The sequence below is a fragment of the Carcharodon carcharias genome, chromosome 31 (assembly GCF_017639515.1).
Source record: "Carcharodon carcharias isolate sCarCar2 chromosome 31, sCarCar2.pri, whole genome shotgun sequence".
Classification (NCBI taxonomy): Eukaryota; Metazoa; Chordata; class Chondrichthyes; order Lamniformes; family Lamnidae; genus Carcharodon; species Carcharodon carcharias.
This window is the reverse complement of record NC_054497.1, coordinates 12,006,784-12,030,217: the sequence shown is the minus strand read 5'-3', so window position 1 is coordinate 12,030,217 and position 23,434 is coordinate 12,006,784. Positions and strand designations below refer to the sequence as shown.

General features: G+C 44.7%; 1 protein-coding gene across 2 annotated transcripts in view; it reads left to right on the top strand.

Annotated features, from left to right (window-relative positions):
* The window catches only part of akt1s1 (AKT1 substrate 1 (proline-rich)), a 22,964-nt gene extending 608 nt beyond the window's left edge, over positions 1–22,356 (top strand). Inside the window, exons 2-5 of one of the 2 annotated variants that reach the window (XM_041177854.1) lie at positions 6,891–7,379; positions 11,899–11,982; positions 16,052–16,206; positions 19,827–22,356. In XM_041177854.1, coding sequence (XP_041033788.1) covers positions 6,908–7,379; positions 11,899–11,982; positions 16,052–16,206; positions 19,827–19,970 — 855 coding nt within the window. In that variant the 5' untranslated portion in view covers positions 6,891–6,907 and the 3' untranslated portion in view covers positions 19,971–22,356. Of the gene's footprint in view, positions 1–6,890; positions 7,380–11,898; positions 11,983–16,051; positions 16,207–19,770 lie in introns of both variants that reach the window. The other variant, XM_041177855.1, reaches the window with a different exon arrangement.
* Positions 22,357–23,434: the final 1,078 nt, after the last annotated feature.

Below are 23,434 nucleotides of genomic sequence, written 5' to 3'. Positions count from 1 at the left end.
AGCAGTCTTTTTTGGATGAGATGTTAACTAAGACCCTGTCTGCCCTCTCAGGTGGGTGTAAAACATCCTGTGGGGCTATTTCGAAGAATGGCAGGCAAGTTATTACTGGTGCCCTGGCCAATATCTCAAAAAAAAAATCAGATAGTTATAACATTGCCGTTTGTGGGAGCTTGCTGTGTGCAAATTGGCTGCTGTTTCCCTACGTTACAAAAGTAGCTACAGTTTAAAATTTTTCCTTTGGCTGTAAGGTGCTTTTTGGATGTCTTGAAAGATGCTATATAATTGCAAATATTTCTCATCTTTACTCTCGAGCTTGTGGACAGTTCAAAATTTTTTCATTGGCTGCAAGGTGCTTTTTGGATGTCTTGAAAGATGCTATATAATCCTTACTCTCGAGCTTGAGCACAAGATCTATGCAGTAACTTCAGTGTAGCCCTAAGGCAGTACTTCACTGTAGGTGCTGTTTTCTGTCTGAGATGTTAAACTGAGGCCCTGTCCACCACACAGAGGATGTAAAATATTTTGTCGCCCTATTAGGGGGAAGTTCCCCTGGTGTCTGGAACTGTTGAAGCTTCTATAAGTAAAAATAACCTGAAAGCCACCACAAAAATGAAAGTTATCTTTTATAACTGATAAAGCACTTTGAAGTGTAGTCACTGTTGCGATGTAGGAAACTGAGCAGTAAATTACTGCATAACAAGCTACCACAAACAGTACTACTGATCGGGTAATCTGTTTTAGTGATGTTGGTTGAAGGATAAGTAATGACCAGAACACTAGAGAGAACTCTTTCTTTCAGAAGAATATTGTGGGATATTTTACATCCACTTGAGAGGACAGCCTTGGCTTAACATTTGCCTGAAAGAAGCATCATCAACAGTGCAGCACTCCACTCGCTCTGTACTGCAAAGGGAGTGTTAACCAAGATTGTGCACTCAAAGTCTCTGACTTGAGACTTAAAACCTGCAACCGGGGCCACCCGCTAAGTTAAGGTTAGCATATACGAATACAGCTTTGTCCTGTGGTATACTATTTGGAAGCATCTTATGTCTTCGGGTGGTTATGTAGATGAATTTTATATATTTAAAAAAAAACTCACTCAATAATTACTCTTGGATTGTGGTTGAGGAGTGAATGCATTGAAATCTGAGAGGGGCATCTTTGCTTTCTAAATAGAATTGCTGAAATAAAGGAGACACTTCAAAGCTTTTTGTCTTGTTTTCCCTCTATATTGATATTCTTGCAAGTGTCCTGATGAGTGCAAGATGAAAAGCTTCAACGTGTCTCCTTTCTTTCAGCAATACTCAAGTTCTGTACTGCCAAATGACTATTTCTAAATTCTAAGTTTTAGACTCAATGTTAACTCTGCTCCTCTCCACAAAGGCTGTCAGACCTGCTGAGTTTTTCCAGCTATTTTTGTTTTTGTGTGACTATTCCTAAATGGTCCTTTTTGACTTTTTCTCTCCTCCCACCTCTGCCAAACAAACTGTGCTGCCATTTTGTTTTGCAACTGGTGCTGTGTTAAGGGTTTGAGGATGTTGACTCCAAAAGGACAATGTGGTGCAAGTATACACCCCTGGAGAGATGATCTTCCTCTACACAAAGATAATGACTGCTGCTTGAAACCAACCTGTGGGTAGTATAACATGTGGGACCAGTTAAGAGGACAGGAATCAGAGGCTGATGCCTGATACTTGTATGTGGACTTTGGGGAAAGTAATTGGATATTCTTTCAAAGAGCCAACACAGGTGTGATGGGCTGAATAGCTGTCTCCTGTAAGGTCTGATGAATATCCATGCACTGGTGAGGTTTCATGAACTGGGGCTGGAGGAGGCTGGTGTGAAGCATAAACAATGGTAGAGACCAATTGGGACAAATAGCCTGTTTCTGTGCTGTAAGATTCCGAGTGTACAAAGCTCTGAAGTTCTCACTTCAGTCTCCAGTTAGGAGGCAACAGAATTCTCAACCCTAGAGGGCTGTGGATGCTCAGTCATTGTGTATATTCAACGCTGGGGTTGATTATACTTTTGGGAATTAAGGAAGATTTGGAAAAATAACTAGAAAACTTGCTTGGTCTGTCTTTAAAATACATTTAGGCAGGAAAGCCTGGAGAGTAAGACCATGGCTCATGTTACAGTGCAAAAGGAGGCCATTTGGCCCATCGTGCCTGCACTGGCTCTCCGAATGAGCAGCAAATTATAATACTCGTTTGGAGTTCCGGTGCAGACATGAGGGGCTGAATGGCCTCCTGCATGTAACAATTCTGTGATGTAGACTTGACCATCAATGATGAGCTAAAAGGGTGGGTTGGAATATGAAGGAGACCAGAGATGTGATAGGTGTTTGACGTGTTAGTTAAAAAGAGAGACTGGTATTTATGTGGTGCCTTTAATGACAGCCGGATGCTCCAATGTACTTCACAGCCAATAAGGTGCTATTTTGAAGTGTAGTTGTTGTAATGTAAGGAAATGTATTAGCCAATTGTGCACAGCAAGATCCCACAAACAGCAAAGTGATAATGACCAGATATTCTGTTTTTTTTTGGAAATGTTTACTTATTGGCCAGGACACCGGGGGTAATATACCTGCCCTTCTTTGAAAAAGTGGCCATGGGATCTTTTTTTGTCGAACTGAGGAAGGCCTCAGTTTAATGTCTCATTTGAAAAATGGTACCTCTGACAGTGCAGCACACCTTCGGTACTGCATTGGATTTTTGTGCTCGAGTCCTTGAGTGGGTGTTTGAACCCATAACTTTCTGACTCAGTGGCAAGACCAACTGAGCCACAGCTAACATGTCAACAGGAGTGGAGAATGCTGTGAACTGGTTCTGGAGTTGACCACATAGTTAACCGCTTCCTTTGTCTCACCATTTGTGGCAGAGTTACCCGCCACAGCCCCTTCCTAAATCCCCCTGGCTTCAATCTGCTTGGATGGTGGTGGGTGTAGGGGGGGGTGGGGATAAAATGCAGTTTCTAATGATTCTGTCCTCCAGGTTTACAACTCTCGTTCTTCTGTTCGTATCAAAAATAAATCAAACATAGCAAGGGAATGTTCAATAAATGGGAGGCTATTAAAAGGAGTAGAGGAAGTGAAACATCTTGGAGTGCATGTCCACAGGTTACTGAAGATGGTAGAACAAGTAGATAAGATGGTAAAAGAAGCATATGGAATACTTTCCTTTACTGGATGAGGTATAGAACACAAAAGCAGGGATGTAATGATGGAACTGTATAAAACACTGGTTAGACCACAGCTGGATTTTTGCATACAATTCTGGACACCACCTTACAGGGAGGACATAATTACTCTATAGAGAGTACAGAGGAGATTTACAAGAATGTTGCCTGGGCTGGAAAATTGCAGTAATGAGGACAAATTGAATAGGCTGGGATTGTTTTCCTTGGAACAGAGGGGGCTGAGGCGTGACCCAATTGAGGTCTACGAAATTGAGGGGCCTGGATAGGGTTGACAGGGAAGACCTGTTTTCCCCCAGCTGCGGGGTTAATTATCACAGGGCGTAGATTTAAGATGATTGGTGGAAGGATTAGAGGGGACATGAGGAGAAGATTTTTCACCCAGAGGGTGGTAGGTGTCTGGGATTCGCTGCCTGGATTGGTGGTTGAGGCAGAAACCCTCAACTCATTTAAAAGTTACCTGGATCTGCACCTGAAGTGCTGTAACCTGCAAGGCCACAGACCGGGTGCTGGAAGGCGGGTTTAGAACGGGCGGCTAGTTATTTTCAGCCAGCGCAGACACAATGGGCTGAATTGCCTCTTTCTGTGTCGTAAATTTTCTATGGTTTCTAACCATTGACTTCTTGCCCTCCTCCAATTCTGGCTTCTTGTGAATCCCTCACTTCCTTGACTCACCATTGGTGGTTGTAACTTCAACTGCCTGGGCTCTAAGCTCTGAAATGCCCCCCTGAAGTGCTCCACCTATTCCACTCCTCAGTGCTTTGACTAAGTTTTTGGTTCCTTGTGTGGCTTGATAAATTTTTGTCTGATATTGCTCCTGTCAAGTCCCTTGGCGGGGGGGGGGTGGGGAAGTCCTTTGATTTTCATCGCCACGCCATTGGTGGCCATGCCTTCAGTTACTTGGCCCTAAGCTCTGGGATTTCTTTCCCTAAAACTCTGTGCCTCACTACCTCTCTCTCCTCTTTTAACCCACTGCTTTGATCAAGTTTCTGATCATCTGGCCTGATATCACCTTTTATGTGGCTTGATGTCTAATTTTATCATTGCTAAGGAGGACCTTTTGGATGTTTTGCTACTTTTTTTTCCCCCAAAAAATATACTTTAATCATAAAACTTAAGTACATCACTTGACAGTTCAAAGTTGACTTTGTATTAATGTGTAAATGGCATCAGTTTCTTTCAATACAGTATGTGGCGCTCTGAGGTGCCTCACTACACTTACAGCTCATATTTGCAATTCATTCCATGTCAAACATACAGCCTGAAGAGTTTTACTTGGGTTCTGGCCCCTCTGTGTGTTATGGCAGGGGAGCCTTAAACAATGCTAAAAGCAAAAAACTGCGGATGCTGGAAATCCAAAACATAAACAAAAATACCTGGAAAAACTCAGCAGGTCTGGCAGCATCTGTGGAGAGGGACACAGTTAACGTTTCGAGTCCGAATGACCCTTCAACAGAACTAAGTAAAAATAGAAGAGAGGTGAAATGTAAGCTGGTTTAAGGGGGGTGGGACAAGTAGAGCTGGATAGAGGGCCAGTGATAGGTGGAGATAACCAAAAGATGTCACAGACAAAAGGACAAAGAGGTGTTGAAGGTGGTGATATTATCTAAGGAATGTGCTAATTAAGGATAGAAAGCAGGACAAGCAAGGTACAGATAGCCCTAGTCGGGGTGGGGTGAGGTGAAGGAATCGAAAAAGGCTAAAAGGTAGAGATAAAACAGTGGATGGAAATACATTTAAAAATAATGGAAATAGGTGGGAAAAGAAATCTATATAAATTATTGAAAAAAAGGGGGGGAGGATCGGAAAGGGGGTGGGGTTGGAGGAGAGAGTTCATGATCTAAAATTGTTGAACTCAATATTCAGTCCGGAAGGCTGTAAAGTGCCTAGTCAGAAGATGAGCTGCAGTTCCTCAAGTTTGCGTTGAGCTTCACTGGAACAATGCAGCAGGCCAAGGATGGACATGTGGGCATGAGAGCAGGGTGGAGTGTTGAATTGGCAAGGGACAGGGAGGTCTGGGTAATGTTTGCGGACAGACTGAAGGTGTTCTGCAAAGCGGTCACCCAGTCTGCGTTTGGTCTCTTAAACAGTAACCTTTGCAGCGGCTTCCCCATGTTTTAGTGCAACCCTCAGCACATAGTCCGGGATCTTGGAATGTGCCATTTGCAACACTCATTCACCAACGGATCTTTGCACTAGAAGGACTGCATGTTTCGCAGAACAAAGATCAAACTATGTTCAAAGTGCTATCTAAGTACAAATTGTTGTGGTGGTGGCAGCCCAATCCATCTGTGCATTTGGTGTGATGAAGACCCTTGCTTAATTTGTTTGAAGAGTGCCATAGTGTTCCTAAAAGGATGGGCTCTGGTTATATTAGATGGAGGGGCACCTAACTGCTGGTTGGCTAGGAGGGTAAAGCAGGAACCTTCTTGTCATCTATGGCTCAGTGGTTTGCACTCTTGCCTCTTGGGTCAGAAGGTTGTGGGTTCAGTCCCACTCCAGAGACTTGAGCACAAAGTGCAGATTAACACTCCCTGCTGAGCTGCAGGGTCAGAAGGTGCTGTCTTTTGATGAGGCATTAAACAGAAATTCTGTCTGCCCTCTCAGTTTGACATGAAAGATGCTGCCGTATTCTTCAAAGAAGAGCGGGAGAGTTCTCCCCAGTGTCCTGACCAATTTTATCTCTCAACCGTCAGCACTTAAAAACCAGACTATCTGGTCATTATCACATTGCTGTTTGTGGGAGTTTATAACAGTGACTGCAGTCCAAGTACTCCATTGGCTGTAAAGCGCTTTGGGATGTTTTGAGGCCCTGAAAGGTGCTTTAGAAATGGGAAGTTGTCTTTCCCTTTCACTCTTCCAGGTTGCGAAAGGTTGTTTATCAATGGCAAAAACTGAAAAAAGACATAAGTCAGCAGCTCCCAAATCTTCCACAGCCTTTAAATTGCTGCATCTGATCCCATAGCCTGCTGTAACTCGATCCCACTGGCTGACTGCAAGTTTGTTCCCAGACTTGTATAAGTAATCTTTTGTTCAAGGAGCCTACAAGTCCCAATTGCCTACTGTGTGTTGTTTTTTTTAAAACTTTGGCATTAGTGTTGAATTAAATCATTTAATAAAACTGCTGCTCTCAACTTGAGTGATGTTAACCCCCAAAACGAACCTGTTTCACTGTACGAAAGGATCTTAAATTTGTACCTGACCTGTTGAAAGTGTGTCTAGTTAAGTCAGAACATCTGGGTGTGGCTCTGTTTTTAGGGTTGTGGTTGGAGGGATATGGTAAATTTATGTCTTCTGGTTACTGACTCTCCCACTGGAAACAGAGTAAACAAGGAGAAACTATAGCCTATCTAACAGTTTTCCTCTTGTTCTCCTGAGAGTAATGAAGGCCAACTCTAGCAGCGTCTCTAGACTATCCACGTAAGTCAAGTCCTTCAACCCAAGGTGCCATTCTTGTAAATCTCTTCTGCAGTCTCTGAGGCCTTGACATCCTTCCTTTAATTGTGGTACCCTGACTCTAAAGCACCCTAATACAGCTGAGATCTAGTCATAGAAGTTGGCCTGGCACAAACTTTTTGTTTCTATGACAGACATGACAGGCTCTTGCTGTGTTGTAACCATTCTATGATTCTAGTGATGTGTGCTAACTTTTTGTTTTCCAATCTCCCCCCCAACCCCCCACTCCAAAAACACAGGCAGCTACACGTCTAGAATGATGACTGACATGGTTGACAACCACCGAGAGAGCTGGGATTCTCTAGTCTGTGCCATGGAGAAGTACCGCAAACAGACAGGCAATGACGTTGTCCTCCTTACGGCTTACCGGCCCAAGCTGCAATCGAACCTCGCGTACGCGGTCCACGGGACAGGGGCTCTTTCGGATGCCACCAAGCAGTACCTGGATGACATTGCGGTTTTCCACAAGACTTCAGCCTATGCCAGCAGTGTGATCCCAACGCGTGACAACGGGAAAGCTGCAGGGCAGGACCCGGATACTCCCGAGGATGCCTTCTCCAAGAGCTACCCTTCCATTTATGGTAAGGGTGGCTTTACCGCTGCCGATCGGAGCCTAGTGGAACCGGAACCCACGACAGAATGTGGCCCTGAAGTAGCAGAAACCGATGAGAGGATGGCTTCTGAAACTGAGAGGGAAGTGGACAGATGTAGCTTAAACGATCCTTCAGGTAAAGGGAAGAAAACGTGCTTTCAATGTTCAGCACTGTATAATTGTCTCTAATTTCCACTTCAGCAGTGATGAACCTCTGGGCACCAAAATTTAGACAACTGCAGCAGCTTGCGTTTGCATAGCACTTTTTAACATGTAGACACTTCACAGGAGTCTTATCAAACAAAATTTGACACTGAGCCACACAAGGACAGATGTTGATCGCAGAGGTAGGTTTTAAGGGACATATTAGAGAGGGGGAGAGGCTTACGGAGGGGATTGCAGAGCTTGGGGCCGAGACAGCTGAAGACACAACTGCCAAAGGTGGAGCAAAGAAAACCGGGATGTGCCAAAAGCTGGAATTGGGGGACTGCTTAGATGTCGGAGAGTTGTGGGGCTGGAGGACGTTACGGAGATAAGGAGGGCCCAAGGCTTTAAGCTTTGGAATTCCCTCCCGGATCCCTCAGCCCCCTCGTTTTTTATGACCTGCCTCTTTAACCAAGCTTTTGGTCGTCCAACGCAATAATCTCTTAGTGTGTCTCCCTGCCAAATTTTGTTTGATTTGCTCCTGTGAAACATCTTGGGGTGTTTTACTACACTATGTAAATAGCTTTCTCTCCTGGAAGCAGGCACCTTGAGAGGTATACAGTATAGTTGAGAGGATGGGAAAAGTAAACCCAGAATGTTGTGTTGAATCATGACAGTTGGAAAAAGGATCAATGCAGTAAAGGCTAAATTTAGCAATAACTTTGGGAAGAAATATTTTGCGCAAAAACTTTACCACATGGATTGGGCTTCAGGCATAATTATAGAGATGAAAACCCTGGAATCATTTCCAGAAACAATTGGAAGCAGTGGTGAGAACAACGTAGGATCTTTCTGGATAGTCCCATTAAGATGGACCCAATGGTTTTCTTCATGTATAATTGTTTTGTGATTTTTTTTTTGTTGCCGTTTTTCCATGTTAGAACACAAGCTGCTGGTGAAATGTGATTCACTGGCTTTACATCACTTGTCCTGCTGTGCCTTTGCAGGACCGTAATAGAGCAGTACAGGACAGAAAGAGGCCATTTGACCCATCTTGTCTGCATTGGCCCCTTTGCAGCACAATCCCTCTGCTCCCACTCCCCATTTCTTTCCTCCTGTCTTTTTTTTTTCAGTTTTTCATCTTCAGTTTAGCAATCCACCTTTTATTTTTCTTTTCTGGTGCAGCACCAAGTGTTGCAGAGTGGGCATTCCCTGCGTTAAACCTGTCAATCACTGTTTGAATTGAGATTCGATTCAGGTTCCCATTCAGAAAATAAATCCCCAAGAAGGGAAATAGTGTCACGCTGCTTGAATGTGTGCACACACTGTAGATCTCCAGTGTCAGCATAGTAAGAGATCCATGGAGCCAGTCTGTCCACTTTGTTTCCAGTCTTGGAGTAAACTGCCTGAATCCCTGTCCATAGTGAATTGGATTTCCCTAGTGTGAGACGTGATGTAAACTGCCTAACACTGGATCATCTTTCACAAGACTGAGAAGAGCTCCTAATCAGGAATAGACCACTTTAACTTGCATACCATTACACTGGCACAACTGGGTCAGATTTACAGACAGGCACTTTGTCTGGATAAACATGACCTCCCCGCGTCTCCTTTAGGATTACATCCAAGTATCCAGCTTGCAGACTAAAAATATCTTCCTTAATCGCCTACTGCTTAAGCTTCAGTCTTTCTCCACTCTGTCCCCTGCACTTGGTATACAATGTAAATCAATCTAGGAGGCAAGTTGTACAGTGTGGGTCCTTTTTATTTGGCCAAAGACAGATGCTCGGCACGTAGCTAAAGGAGCTGAGATTTGGAGTGATAACTGTTGGCTAGAGGCGGAATATTTACCCCAGTCATGTCCCAGAGCTCAATACAGATCATGTCTGCATTAGAGAAATAACTTGTGTTAAGAGAGTGTCTTTCACAACTTCATGATATTCCAAAACCTCATGACATTCCAAAATGCTTACTTTAATAAGCAATTAATTGGATGTAAGTTCTTTGGCTGTGGTATTTCCTAGATTACAACAATTTATACACAGCAAGCTCCAACAAACATCAAAGACAAAATGATCTATTTTATTGAGGTCGGTTGGGGGATAAATATTGGCCAGGGCACCAGGGGAAATTCTCCTGCTCCTCCTCGAGTAGTGTCATGGAAACAGACCACCTGAGAGGGCAGTTGGAACCTTGATGTAATCCAAAAGACAGCATTCTCCCGACACTGCAGCATGCCCCTTGGTACTGCACTGGAGTGTCAGCCTAGATCATGTGTTCCAGGAGAAGGCTGTTCCTGAGCCCCAGCTGGCACTGCAGAGTGGTAGAGAGTCGGGCAGCCATTGCTCAAGGTTCATATCTTCAACTTTGAGCTACTTATTGTAGATGCCTTACTGGCTCAGTTTGGGTTCTCAAAAATAACTCACAAGGGGTTTCTGAATATGGAGCAGTGGTTGCCCAAAAGAGCAAGTCCTGAAGAATCCATTGAGTATGGGTTTACTGGAGCAGTGCAGAGAACCCAGCTAGACTTGCACATCTAGACAGGAGTTGGTAGTCTGTCCGTGGGTAGTCCTACATGAATAGAACTCAGTCTCTACTAACTTGGTGGGGATGTTTAGCCCTCTAGCTTATCTGCTGGGCTGTTACATGTGTTTATACTGGAAAAACAAAATCTGACCACAGAAGATTTCATTAGCAGGAGAGTGTAAGTTTAGTCGCATTAAAATCGGTTGGCTTGCTCACTGTGTGTTACCCTGTGTGGGTAACCTGTGATTGTGAAGGACACTTTAACCCTGCCACCTTCCTTTCGAGTTTTCAATAAAATTTTTTCTATATGCCACCTCGTTAGTCCTCCCTCCTGGAAAACACTCCAGCAACTACCTCTGTATGCAGAAATCTGCTGTCCGTCCCCTAACCTGCTCCAAGTTCCTTTCTGTCATCGCCTCATTTGGCTTTCATTCCGGCAACGCCTTCATTTTTAACACTTCCAAATCCCTCTGGTCTCAACCCCCACCCCCATCTGTGTAATCTCCTGTAGCCCTTCAACTTCCTTGTATCTCTGTGCTCCTCCAATTCTGATCTCTTGTGCATCCCTGATTTTCATTGTGCCACTCTCGGCAGTCAAACCTTCAACCACCGAGGCACTAAGGCAGTTGGATTCACTCACTGAACCTTTCCACCTCGCTGTCTGTCCCTTTTTTTTTAAGAAACTCCTATAAAATCAACCTCTTTAACCAAGCTTTTGGTCATTGGTCTGAATATCTCCTTATGTGGCTCAGTGCGAAATTTTATTTTATAATGCTCCCGAGACAGGCCTTTGGAATGTTTTACCATAAGATGTAGGAGCAGAAGTAGGCCATTCGGCCCATCGAGTCTGCTCCGCCATTCAATGAGATCAAGGATGCTCTGATAATCCTCAACTCCACTTTCCTGCCTTTTCCCCATTACTCTTGATTCCGTTACTGATTACTAATCCATACAAGTATAACGTTTTCACAGAATTGCTTAATAAACAAAATAGAATTGTACTTTTCAACCGCAGCTGGAGTGTTGTGTCCAGTGTGGGCGTGATGTTTTAAGAAAGATGCGAAGGCAATGGAGAGAGTGCAGAGAAGATTCATGAAAATATTTCCAGGTGTGAGGACTTCAGTTATTTAGAAGATTGGTGAGGTTGGGACTCTCTTCCCTGGAGAAGAGTAGGGTGAGAGGAGCTTTGATAGAGGTATCTAAAATCATGAGAGGTCTAGACAGAGTAAATGGGGGGAAAAACAGTTCCTATTGTTGGAATTCTTGAGAAACTGAGGGCACAGATTTATACTGATTGACAAAAGCAATGGGGACATAGAACTTTTTCATACAGCTAGTGGTTGGGATCTGGAATCTGGTTAAGAATGTGTTGGAGGCAAGTTCAATTGAAACATTTGAGAGAATTGGATTATTATCTGCAAAGTTAGATGTGCAGGGCTATGGGGAGTGACACCAGGTGAGTTGTTCCTTCGGAGAGCCAGTGCAGGCATGATGGGCCAAATGGTGGTCACCTGTGCTGTGCCCATTCTGTGATTAATATAATTTCCCTGATTTTCAATTCTTTCCCTCTAGAAATAAGAAAAGCAAACAAAGCAATGTTGTTTATGGCCTTACTAATCTGTAATACCTTCTGGTGATTTGTATATCTGTACCCCTAGATCCCACTGGTCTGCTACCCCATTTTGATTCTTACTTCCTAAGGAGCCTGTGGCCTCCTCATTCTTCCTGTTCACCTGTGCCACATCCCGCATTGACCTATTTTTTTGACTGCATTTGCCAATTGCCTGCCCATTCTAGAAGTTTATTAATATCTTCCTTCATTTTGTTGCATTCCTCTTCCACAGTCCTAATCCCCGCTCTCTTCCTCCTCCCCCCAACGCTTCCCAATTTGGTGTTGGGTACAAATTTTGAAGTGTGACCTACCAGACTTTGCAATAAATGGTTAACTGCGATTTGTTCCTCTTCCTTTTTCTCACTTCTTCCAGTCATGTTTACAATGGACGAGGAATCAACCAGTCAGGACTGTGAGCCCTTCTTTGAATCTGACCTAGATGGAGAGAGCACAGATGGTAAGTATGTAGGGTCTGGACCACTGTAGAACTTAGAGGCTGCACAGGTGGGAAGGAGTTGGAGTTTATTCTGACTGACAATTTGTGATAAAGTGCCACTTTCAGGTGTATACAAATCTCTTGCGTTACTAATGCAGGTTGAGGGGGGAAACAAAGTAAGGCTTGCACTTTTATAGCACCTTCCTTGGCCATCGGCTGTAAAACCTTTTGGAAGAATGAGGTACTTTTGAAATGTAGTCACTCCTGTTAAACAGAAATTGCACTTTGTGCGAAAATCTGAATGAACAAGGCCACTTGCTTCTCTTGGGGAAGGCACTCATTTTGTAGGATGGATTAGAGTGGAGTTGGGTTTTATTTTGATCCAGCCTGAAAGGAGGAGAAGGTGGAGACGCAGAGCCAAAAGGATTGTGAAGCCTTGTGCCAAAGTCTTCAATCTGAGTGGATTACGGTTTACATTTTGTCGTTTCATGGGGTAGAGCAAGTTACTGATAACATTGTGTTGGCAGGAGTGTGTTGACTAGGTTGTGGCTTGGGGCCACCCAGAGGCTGGATGGGTGACTGCACATGAAAGACTGGTTAATACAGGGCTTCCCAAACTTTTTCCCACTGTGACCCCATTTTTGAGGTTTGAAAATTACCGTGACCCTGGGGGTGAGCACCAGCTGGTGGGGGGAGCTGTGAGAGCAGGGCAGGGGGGAGCTGTACAAGTAGTGGGAGCATGTGGACTGTTCACAGTCTATATATAAATGATTTGAATGTGGATCAACGTATTAGTTCCAAATTTGCTGATGACACACAACTAGTAGGAATGTAAATTGTGAGGAGGATGCAAGGAGGTTTCAAGGGGATTTGGATAGGCTAAGTGAGTGGGCAAGATCCTGGCAGATGGAACATAATCACAGTTCAGAAGAGGCCCTTTGGCCCATCGAGTCTGCACCAACACGTGAGAAACACCTGACTTACCTACCTAATCCCATTTACCAGCACTTGGCCCATAGCCTTGAATGTTATGACGTGCCAAGTACTCATCCAGGTACATTTTAAAGGATGTGAGGCAACCCGCCTCCATCACCTTCCCAGGCAGCGCACTCCAGACTGTCACCACCCTCTGGGTAAAAAAGTTTTTCCTCACATCCCCCCTAAACCTCCTGCCCCTCACCTTGAACTTATGCCCCCTTGTGACTTCCCCTTCAATTAAGGGGAACATCTACTCCATATCCACCCTGTCCATGCCCCTCATAATCTTGTACACCTTGAACAGGTTGCCCCTCAGTCTTTTCTGCTCCAACGAAAACAACCCAAGTCTATGGAACCTGTCTTCATAACTTAAATGTTTCATCCCAGGCAACATCCTGGTGAATCTCCTCTGCACCCCCTCCAGTGCAATCACATCCTTCCTATAATGTGGCAACCAGAACTGCACACAGTACTCCAGCTGTGGCCTCACCAAGGTTCTATACAACTCCAACATGACCTCTCTACTTTTGTAATCTATGCCTCGATTGATAAAGGCAAGTGTCCCATGTGCCTTTTTCACCACCCCACTAACATGCCCCTCTCCCTTCAGAGATCTATGAACACACACGCCAAGGTCCCTTTGTTCCTTGGAACTTCCTAGTATCATGCCATTCATTGAATACTTCCTTGTCAAATTTCTCCTTCCAAAGTGTATTACCTCACACTTTTCATGGTTAAACTCCATCTGCCACTTATCTGCCCATTTGACCATCCTGTCTATATCTTCCTGTAGCCCAAGACACTCAACCGCACTGTTAAGCACCCGGCCAATCTTTGTGTCATCCGTAAACTTACTAATCCTACCCACCACATAGTCATCTATGTCGTTTATATAAATGACAAATAATAGGGGACCCAACACAGATCCCTGTGGTACGCCACTGAGCACTGGCTTCCAGTCACTAAAGCTTCCTTTTGTCATCACTCTCTGTCTCCTACATCTAAGCCAATTTTGAATCCACCTTATCAAATTATCCTGTATCCCATGTGCATTTGCCTTCTTTATAAGTCTCCCATGCGGGACCTTGTCAAAGGCTTTTCTGAAATCCATATAAACTACATCAACTGCACTACCCCTCATCTATACAACTGGTCCCCTCCTCAAAAAATTCAGTCAAATTTGTTAGGCATGACCTCCAGCTGACAAAGCCACTGCTTGCCTCTGACTATCCCTGATCAAACCTTGCCTCTCCAAGTGGAGATAGATACTCTCCTTCAGAACTTTCTCCAATAGTTTCCCTACCACTGACGTGAGACTCACTGGCCTTCTGAAATAGCGGAACTGCATTATAATGTGAATAGGTGTGAAGTTGTCCACTTTAGTAGAAAAAAACAGAGACACTGTTTCTTAAAAGGTGATAGGTTAGGAAGTGTTGATGTCCAAAACGACCTGGATGTCCTTCGTCATGAGTCACTAAAACATCCTGGGGAGACCAGAAACCGAACTGGACTGTCCATATAAATACTGTGGCTACAAGAGCAGGTCAGAGGCTCGGAATCCATGGCCAGTAATTTGCCACCTGACTCCCCAAAACCTGTCCCCACAAGTCAGGAGTGTGATGAAATACTGTCCACTTGCCTGGATGAGTGCAGCTCCAGCAACACTCAAGAAGCTTGACACCACCCAGGACAGAGCAGTCCTCTTGATTAGCATTGCCTCCACAAATATTCACTCCCTCCACCACTGACGTACAGTGGCAACAGTGTGTACCATCTACAAGATGCATTTCAGGAACTCGCCAAGGCTCTTAGACAGCACCTTCCAAACCCATGACTGCTACCACTTAGAAGGACAAGGATAGCAGTCACATGGGAACTTCCAGGTGGTATCGTTCCCCTCCAAGCCACTCACCATCCTGACTTGGAAATATATCACTTTTCCTTCACTGTCGCTGGGTCAAAACCCTGGAACTCCCTCCCTAACAGCATTGTGGGTGTACCTACACCACATGGATTGAAGTAGTTCAAGAAGGCAACTCACCATGGCCACCTTAAGGGCAATTAGGGATGGGCAATAAATGCTGGCCCAGCCAGCGATGGCCATATCCCATGAATGAATAAAAAGAAAAGCTAGCTTGCAGGTGCAACAAGCAATTAGGAATGCATATGACATGATGGCCTTCATTGCAAGAGGGTTTGACTACAGGAGTGACGATGTCTTGCTACAATTGTATGGAGCCTTGGGAGACCACACCTGGAGTATTGTGTACATTTTTGGTCTCCTTACCTAAGGAAGGATATACTGACCATGGAAGGAGATTGTTTTATGAGGAGAGATTGGGGAAACTAGGCCTGTATTCTCTAGAGTTTTGAAGAATGGGAGGTGATCTCATTGCAACTTAGAAAATTCTTACAGGGCTTGACAGGGTAGATGTGGATAGGATGTTTATCCTGGCTGGTGCGTCTAGAACCAGGGGACCCAGTCTCAGAATAATGGGAAGGCCATTTAAGACTGAATTGAGGAGGAATTTCTTCAGTCAGAGGGTGGTGAATCTTTATATGTTCAAGACAGAAATCAATAGATTTCTAGATAATAATGACATCAAGGGTTATGGGGATGGTGGGGGAAAATGGTGTAGAGGCAGGTGATCAGCCATGATCTGTTTGAATGGTGCAGCAGGCTTGACAGGCTGAATGGCCTACTGCTCCTATGTTGCTATGGAGAAGTGTGACAGCAAAGGGGTTGTTTAAGCTTCAAGTTTTAAAATAAAAAGCACCTACCCTTTCCACTGGCTTCTTTGGAGCAGAAGTCAGGCCTCGAAAATCAGTCAGCTGGATCGCGTCCACCATTTTAAAGAAAAAGCACAAGGATTTAAAGGGGCCTCATAGTCGTTAACACTTGGTTGGAGCTCCACGGCAGCCATTGCTGACTCGGAGCTCGTGACCCCAATTTTGTGTCTCGACCCCACTGTGTGGGTCGTAGCTTACACTTCGGGAAACCCTGGTTATTGCATTAACAGCGCAGTGTTTTGAATTCCAGCTTTGTGATGTTCCAGTGTGAACTGGGTGGGGCTGATGGGATTGTTTTTTCTCTTCTGCCTGTGCCCTACAGATGGCAGTTTGAGTGAGGAACTTCCTGTCCGTCCACAAACCTTACCCCAAGCAAGGTGTCACCAGTATGCCAAGTCCCTTCCTGTGTCTGTCCCCATTTGGGGCTTCAAAGATCTGAAGCCAAAGAAGCTTCCTGATGGAGATAATGAAGAACGGGTAAGGTGCATTCACTCCAGAATTATCTTTGTGTCTAATGGGGAACCGATGTGTAGTGGTTATGTTGCTGCACTAGTAATCCAGGGATTGAGAGTTCAAATCCCACCATGGTAGTTGGAGAGTTTATATATTTTTTTTAAATCTAGAATTTGAAAACTGGTAACAGTACAAGCGACATTGAAGGTGCCAGGCTGGTGAACCAATTGGACTTTTAATACTGTTCTTTCGGGAAGGAAATCTGCCATCTTTACCCAGTCAGACCCTGAGATTCCAGTTCCATGCCAATGTAGTTGACCCTTGACTGCCACCTGAAGTGATCCAGTAAGCCCCTCTGTCATATCAAACTGGGGTTGGGCAACAAATGCCAGCCTTGCCAGTGATACCCACTTCCCAGGAGTGGATGGGGAAGCTCCTCGGCTCCCGGTCTCCTTTCAAATGTTGACATGAAATCACCCAAGTGGAAGTGGTTGAATCTTTGCTCCAGTTCAACATTGTAACTTTCCCAACTGGCAGAAGGATAACTTCTGGCAAATATCTGGAATCACTGCAGTTGAGCTCTTGCTTAATTAAGCCAAGCCCACTTGAAGCTTTGGTGATGAGGATAACCTTGCAGATTTATCATGCTTCTGTTTGTTGAAGTGGAGTCGTCCCTGCAACACTGTACACCCCCAACCCAAGACGTTATCTCCAACCACCTGCAAAGTGGTTATTGATCTAGAATAAGAAAGTTAACCCACTGACTGCTTGAACCAGTCAGTTGTGTGTGAATATCCCAGACTGCTGCTCTTCGCAGTTACCCGGTTAACCATTGGAATGGTATGCCAGAAATGGTTATAGTTCAAAGAGCTATCTATCAAACATCTACTATAGCAGTAAGGTCTTGCATATAGAGAGGGAGGCTGCCATCAGTGGAGGGATGGTAATCCTGTTCCTGTGTTCACTTGACTTACAGTGCCTCTCAGAAGGTTTACAAGGATATTCTCTGGAAGAGATTTGCCACTATAGAATCTCCCCTCTCTTCTCGCCCTCCCCCTTTTTAATAAGAAACTCCCTAAGTGTTGCATTAAGCAATTCGGAAGGCAAGTGGCATGTTGACCTTTATTGCAAGGGGATTGGAATACAAGAATTAAGAAGTCTTGCTACAGTTGTACAAGGTTTTGGCGAGACCACACCTGGAGTACTATATGCAGTTTTGGTTTCCACATTTTGAGAAAGGAAAGACATGCATTGGATGTGGTACTGCAAAGGTTCACTAAATTGGTCCTCAGTATGAGGGGGTTGCCCTAGGGTGAAGGGCAATTGGGCTTATATTCTCTGGAGTTTAGAAAAATGAGAGGCGATCTCATTGAAACCTACAAAATTCTGAAAAGTTTTGATAGGGTAGATATTGTGAGATAGATTCCCTGACCAGTGGAAACAAAAACACAGGGGAATGGTCTGAGGATAAGGGGCTGATTGTTTAGGACAGAGATGAGGAGAAACTACTTCACTCAAAGGGTTGTGGATCTTTGGAATTCTCTATCCCCAGAGGGTTGTGGGCATTCCATCGTTGAATACAATTAATGCTGGGATAGATAAATAGTTGGTCGTTCAGGGAATTAGGGGATATGAGGAGCAGGCGGGAAAATGGAGTTGAAGCCCAAGGTTAGCCATGATGATATTGAATAGCGGAGCAGGCTCAACTGACTGTATGGTCTATTCCTCCTATTTCTTATGTTTCTGAATCTTGGCCTCTAAATGGGTTTGTTCTAAACTAGCCCCTTAATTCCTTCATTAAACAAAATTTCACAGTACAGCTGAATTTTATTTTTGCTAATTTGAGATTGGTTATCCCATGTATTGGTTCAGAGCTGAAGAAGGGCAGAGAATGGAACATCTGGGTTAGGTAATAGCAAGGTGGAGTGGGGTAGAATTTGGCCCCTTAATTCTATTGATTGCTGGTGTTCTACAATAGAGGCACTGCTGGTAGAATTTGTCCTGCACCTTGCAGCAAAAGTGCATCGTTTCCAGAACCAAGACAGAAGGCTGGAGTTAAGATGTAGATCAACCATCAACTAATGCAATTCCAGAACAAGCTAAGGGGCTGAGTGACTTCTTCCTCTTCCTATTTTAAAAATGTTCTTACCCTGAGCTCTGGTCTAGGAAGAAGGGTTTTCATCCAAGGATATCTTCTGATTTTAACTACAACACACGCCTCTGAGTGGTCTGGGTGCTTCTGTCTTTTTGCATAAGGCAGTTATCTGGTTACATCAGGAATTGTAGGATGAGGCTGAAACTTTCTGATCCAACTTGTACTGAGACACGTAGGCCAGAGGGTTCCAAGCTCAATTCTTGATCTGTGCCGAGTTGCCTTCCCTCAACTGTGGTATCAGTAGAGACACTGTAATAAGCTCAGTTTCTGAGCTAAAGGTTGTGATTGTCTAGTAGCCCCTGCTGGAAAGTGTAGACATCAAACTGGATTTAGCTTGGTTTTGGTGCTAAAGGATTGTGAGCTGTTGTCTCTAGTCTGTCATACATGGCCACTTGGGACAGGGTACCAGGGTGATTCTGACATCTGTGGAACTGCACCTCAGTAAGAATTGATCTTTTTCAACCAGGGAGAAATTTGGTGGGTTTTATTTTTTTTTGGACCGCCTCCACATTGCTGTAACCCACCTCAAGCCAAACAATCCTCGGATCTCTGCACTCCTCCAGTTCTGGCCTCTGTCACACCCCTGATTTCCATCGCTCCACCTTTGGCAACTGCCCTTCAGCTGCCTGGGGCCTGAGGTTTGGAAATTCCTCACTAAACCTCTCTGCCCTTTTAAGATGCTCCTAGAGGCTTAACTTTGACCAAGCTTTTGGTCACCTGTCCTAATATTTCCCCAAATTTTATCTGAATTTTTAAAAAAAAAATTGTTAATGGGATGTAGACATCATTGGCTGGGTCAACATTTATTGCCTGTCCTTAATTGCCCTAGTTCAGAGGGCATTTAAGAGTCAACCACATTGCTGTGGGTCTGGAGTCACATATAGGCCAGACCAGGTTAGGACGGCAGATTTCCTTCCCTAAAGGATGTGAGTGAACTAGATGGGTTTTTATGACAATCTGGCAATGGTTTTGTGGCCCCCATTAGACTTTTAATTCCAAATTTTTATTGGATTCAAATTTCACCAGATGGGTGGATTCGAACCCAGGTCCCCAGATATCCTGCATCTCTGGAATACTAGTTCAGTGATAATACCACTGTGCCTTCCCAGTGCCTCTGTGAAGCACCTCGGGACGTTTTACTAAGTTAAAACCACAGTATTAATGCATGTTCATAAATTGCCCTTGTTCCCTCTGCCTTTCCCGCACTCAAGCCTTTCCATTGAGCAGTCCATGGGGAGACATGACATGAGCTGGGCTGTACTGCAGCAAAGAGCAAAATGCTGGAAATCTGAAATAAAGCTACGGAGGAAAGCATCTAGTAGACACTCCGCAGATCTGGAAAGAAAGCAGGGCTGACGTTTTGGGTCAAGGTGCTAGAGTTTGATTGCTTGGTCTCCCTAAGGACCCTGGCTGTGCTGTTTACTGTATTGCAGGTGTCTCTTGTGACCTAACTTGATGTGCCGCCAACAGTCTGACTCTTTATCTCCAGTTGCCTTCACCAGATTTGGACAAGATTGCTGCCAGCATGAGAGCCTTGGCCATGAGCGTGACGGATGGCACTGAGATGTTTGGCGACCTGCCGCGCCCCAGACTCAACACTGGTGACTTTCAGAAGCCCTATCGGAAGTACTAGAGCACTTTTCAACACCTCCTTTTCCCCCTCCTTCCTTCCCTCCCTTCCAACCTGCCCCTAAACACAACACTACAGAGATCCTTCTTGCAAGGAAACTCATTACTGGTCCAGGGCTGTCCCGTGGTCCAGCCGCTTCATGTAGCATTAAGGTTATGTATGACAAAAGACTGGGGTCACGATTTGATTCAGTAACTTTTCACGAAGATGAAGAAAACATGAAACTTTATAGTATATTTTTCTGGTAAAATATTGTGTGAAGCAGAATTCCCAAGAATCTACTTTTAATGTTCCAACTTGTCCTTGTGTGTCTTTCTCCTCCCAGCATGCTCTGTGTTTTAAACAAGCTAACCTAGCCGCTTCGTTATATTCAGACAAGAGCATGATTCAAGATGGAAGTCCCCACTGCACAGAACTGCACTGTGGAACCATGAGATTTCAGCTCGTGCAAGACCAGAATTTTAACACTCTCTTCTGTCCATTTCAATAAAGTGCCCAAGCTCTTGGGTCAAAGTGCAGGTAGTGACAAAATCTGCTTCACAGATTATTGAGGACTCACCCACCCCCACCCCCCCTCCAAAAAAAACAACCCTGAGCCAACTAATTGTGAGCAGGAGGTGAAAATTAATGCTGTAAAGTCTGTCTTCTTCAAGACGATTTTGTCAGCAATCCTGATCCAAATTGCTTCAGGTGGGACTGAGCACCTCCCTTCCACCCTCCTCCCAACTGAATGTGGTTTCGTTGAAATGTGCACTGCACTCAAAGGGCGGGATGGTGACGTTTCATGGTTTTGAGTAGGTGCCGATGCCACTTTTTTTTCTTTTTAAAGATGTGTTCGTTTCCACAAGAAGTGTCTGAATCTGTGGGGCCCTGGCCACTTCCCTGGCTGTGCTTTTTGTTTTAATCTTGTGGGTTTTTTTTTTACAAGACAACTGCATGCCCCAGTGAACCTCGTGAATGCCATATCATGAGATTAATTTTGCTGAGGTTGGGACTGAGCCTTCGTCGCTTAGTCCGAGGGAAAATTAGCAAGCTCTGAATGTCTACATTTTCTGAGATTCTTTGCATTGTAAATCTTGCAAATTCTTAACTGTTTTCTCAATAGTTGGGCTCTGGCACAGTTTCTGTTTAATGAAAGGGTAAGTGCTACTGCAAAAGCCCAGGTCTGCTCACCCCACCCCATGTCAAATAGGTCCATTGGCATTGCCTCCTGAAGCATAGGGGCTGCAGTGCCCAATACACTCTTGGCTGCTGTACTGCATCCTGGCACATACCACCTGTTTGCTTGCTATATGGCACAGCTTGGGAGTTGCGGGTAATGAAACTACTTACAAGAGCTGTTGAGATTGAACAAGGCACTGCTGGACCTGGAGGATCTCCACAGCGTTGTCTGGTGGTGACCGGGTGGCATTATGCACTACGAGGTGAGAATGCTGCAGTGGATGGTATGTGTCCTTTAACACTGATTTGAGACGGGAGGTGCGCTGACTTCTAACCAGTGGCTTTTTTCTTTTGTGTGGGGAGATACTTGGCATCCCTATTCGACTCTTTCACATGTGCGTTTGTTCGAAAACTGGTTTGCTACTGGATGCCAAGCGTATAGTAACTGCAGCACGAGGCGATAACTGAAGCTTGTTTAAAATGCTCCCATGGCTTGTGTTGCCTTGGGAACAAAACTCTGCCTGGTGTTCACTTCAGAATATTCCACCCCCACCAAACACTGCAAAGCCCTCCCCTTGGCCCCTTCTGTGTCATAGTTGTCATCGTCCTTGAAAGGATTTTGCTGAGGGATGACTTTGCAATGCAAATATTCATGCAAATGCCTGAACTAATTTTCCTTTTAGAGCTGGTTTGTTGCCTGACTGCACGCAGTGGCCTTTAACCCCTGATTTATAGATCCTAGTGGCTTGTTTCAAGGTTTGTGTGTTTGTGTGTGGTTTCCCCCCATCCCTTCATTACGGAAGTGCTATAATGCTCTCTTTGTACTGGTTCATGTAGTCAGGGAAACTTGTCAAAAGCAAGCCAGCTATTAACTCCCTAAAGTCATGCATAGTGTCATCTGTCCTGTGTAATCTCAGAGATTGGGGTCAGTTTTTCGTTTTCACCACCTGCCTTTCCAGAACCTGCCTGCTTTTCATTCTATTGATATCTGCCCCAGGGCTTCTAGACTTGTAAGGCTGGAAACCTCTCAGCTGTCATTTAGAAGCTATTGGAAAATTTAAGACTGCTTTGAGAGTTGGATGAATGCTGACGCTGCTCCCTATTGGTTAACTACTTTTAACAGACCGTGTTAAAATACCTGTGTCTCTGATCGCCAAAGAGATGGGTCATTGAGTCCATCATTGCTCCTAACTGTTCTACTATAACTAAAGTTGGTTTGCTTTTCTATCGCTCTTTTATTCAGTTTGAAACTAAAGAAAATGAAGGTGAAAACAAACACTCGCTCAAAGATTGGCAGCTTCCTATCAGAACCACAGTGAATGAGATGGGACTCCTCCCACCAACCTGCCCTGAGATGGGCCTTTTTTTTTAATTGACCCCTAGGGCCAGGGAGAAAGCAGATTGGAATGGGTTCTACAATGTGCCCCATCCTGCTGGTTTGCCATGTAGAAGTCACCGCATATCCCAAGCATGTTTCCATACACTCACCAGTCGATGCTGTTTGAGTTTGGATGTAATTCTCTGTTGCACTTGAACACTACCATGTAGGTAACTGATGCCGATTTCTGGGGCCTTGGGACTCAAAGCTCCATATTGGGAGAGTAACCGGAAGTGAATGTTTCCTCAAAGGGACTGAGCTTGAACATGCTGTCTAGGCTCTCTGTTTTTTGAAGAGTGCTGTTAATAACTGAAAATCTCTTGTAAGACATAGAGCTGACCCAGCTGACCTGTAGGCACTACCCATCAGTGCAGGAGTTGGGGTTTTGGGATCGAGTGAGCTTCCATACAATACAACATCCCAATTACGATGCTTTTGCTTGAAATACCTTCTCAACTCCATATTCATAACCACCTCGGAGTAGCAAGCACAGCTAAACTATTACCACCACCTCCTTTTCCTGCCTTTCCTTTCCTCCCCCTTTGAATTGGATGCATCACATTATCATCCCTTCCTTCCTTCTGTATCCCCTTCCAGCTGCCCACCACTTGTTAGGTGTGACATACCAACCTGTGTACTTTTCTATTCACCTGACATGCCTGGATTTTCATACCGCCCTTCTCTTTCCTCCCCCTCCCCAACCTTCAGTTCATTCACACATCCCATAGCCTGATGGATTGCACCCATGCAACTCCTGCATGGGAGCACCTTTTCATAAGAGGTGCTGTAATGTTGCACTACACTGCTCGGTTTGTATTAGCGGGCGAACCATCCCTTGGTTGAAATTGGACATGGTAATCTCTGCCATCTCGCCACTTCAGCGGCGCTTTGTGTTTGTTCAACATCTGGACTGCTTGGGTTGTGATTT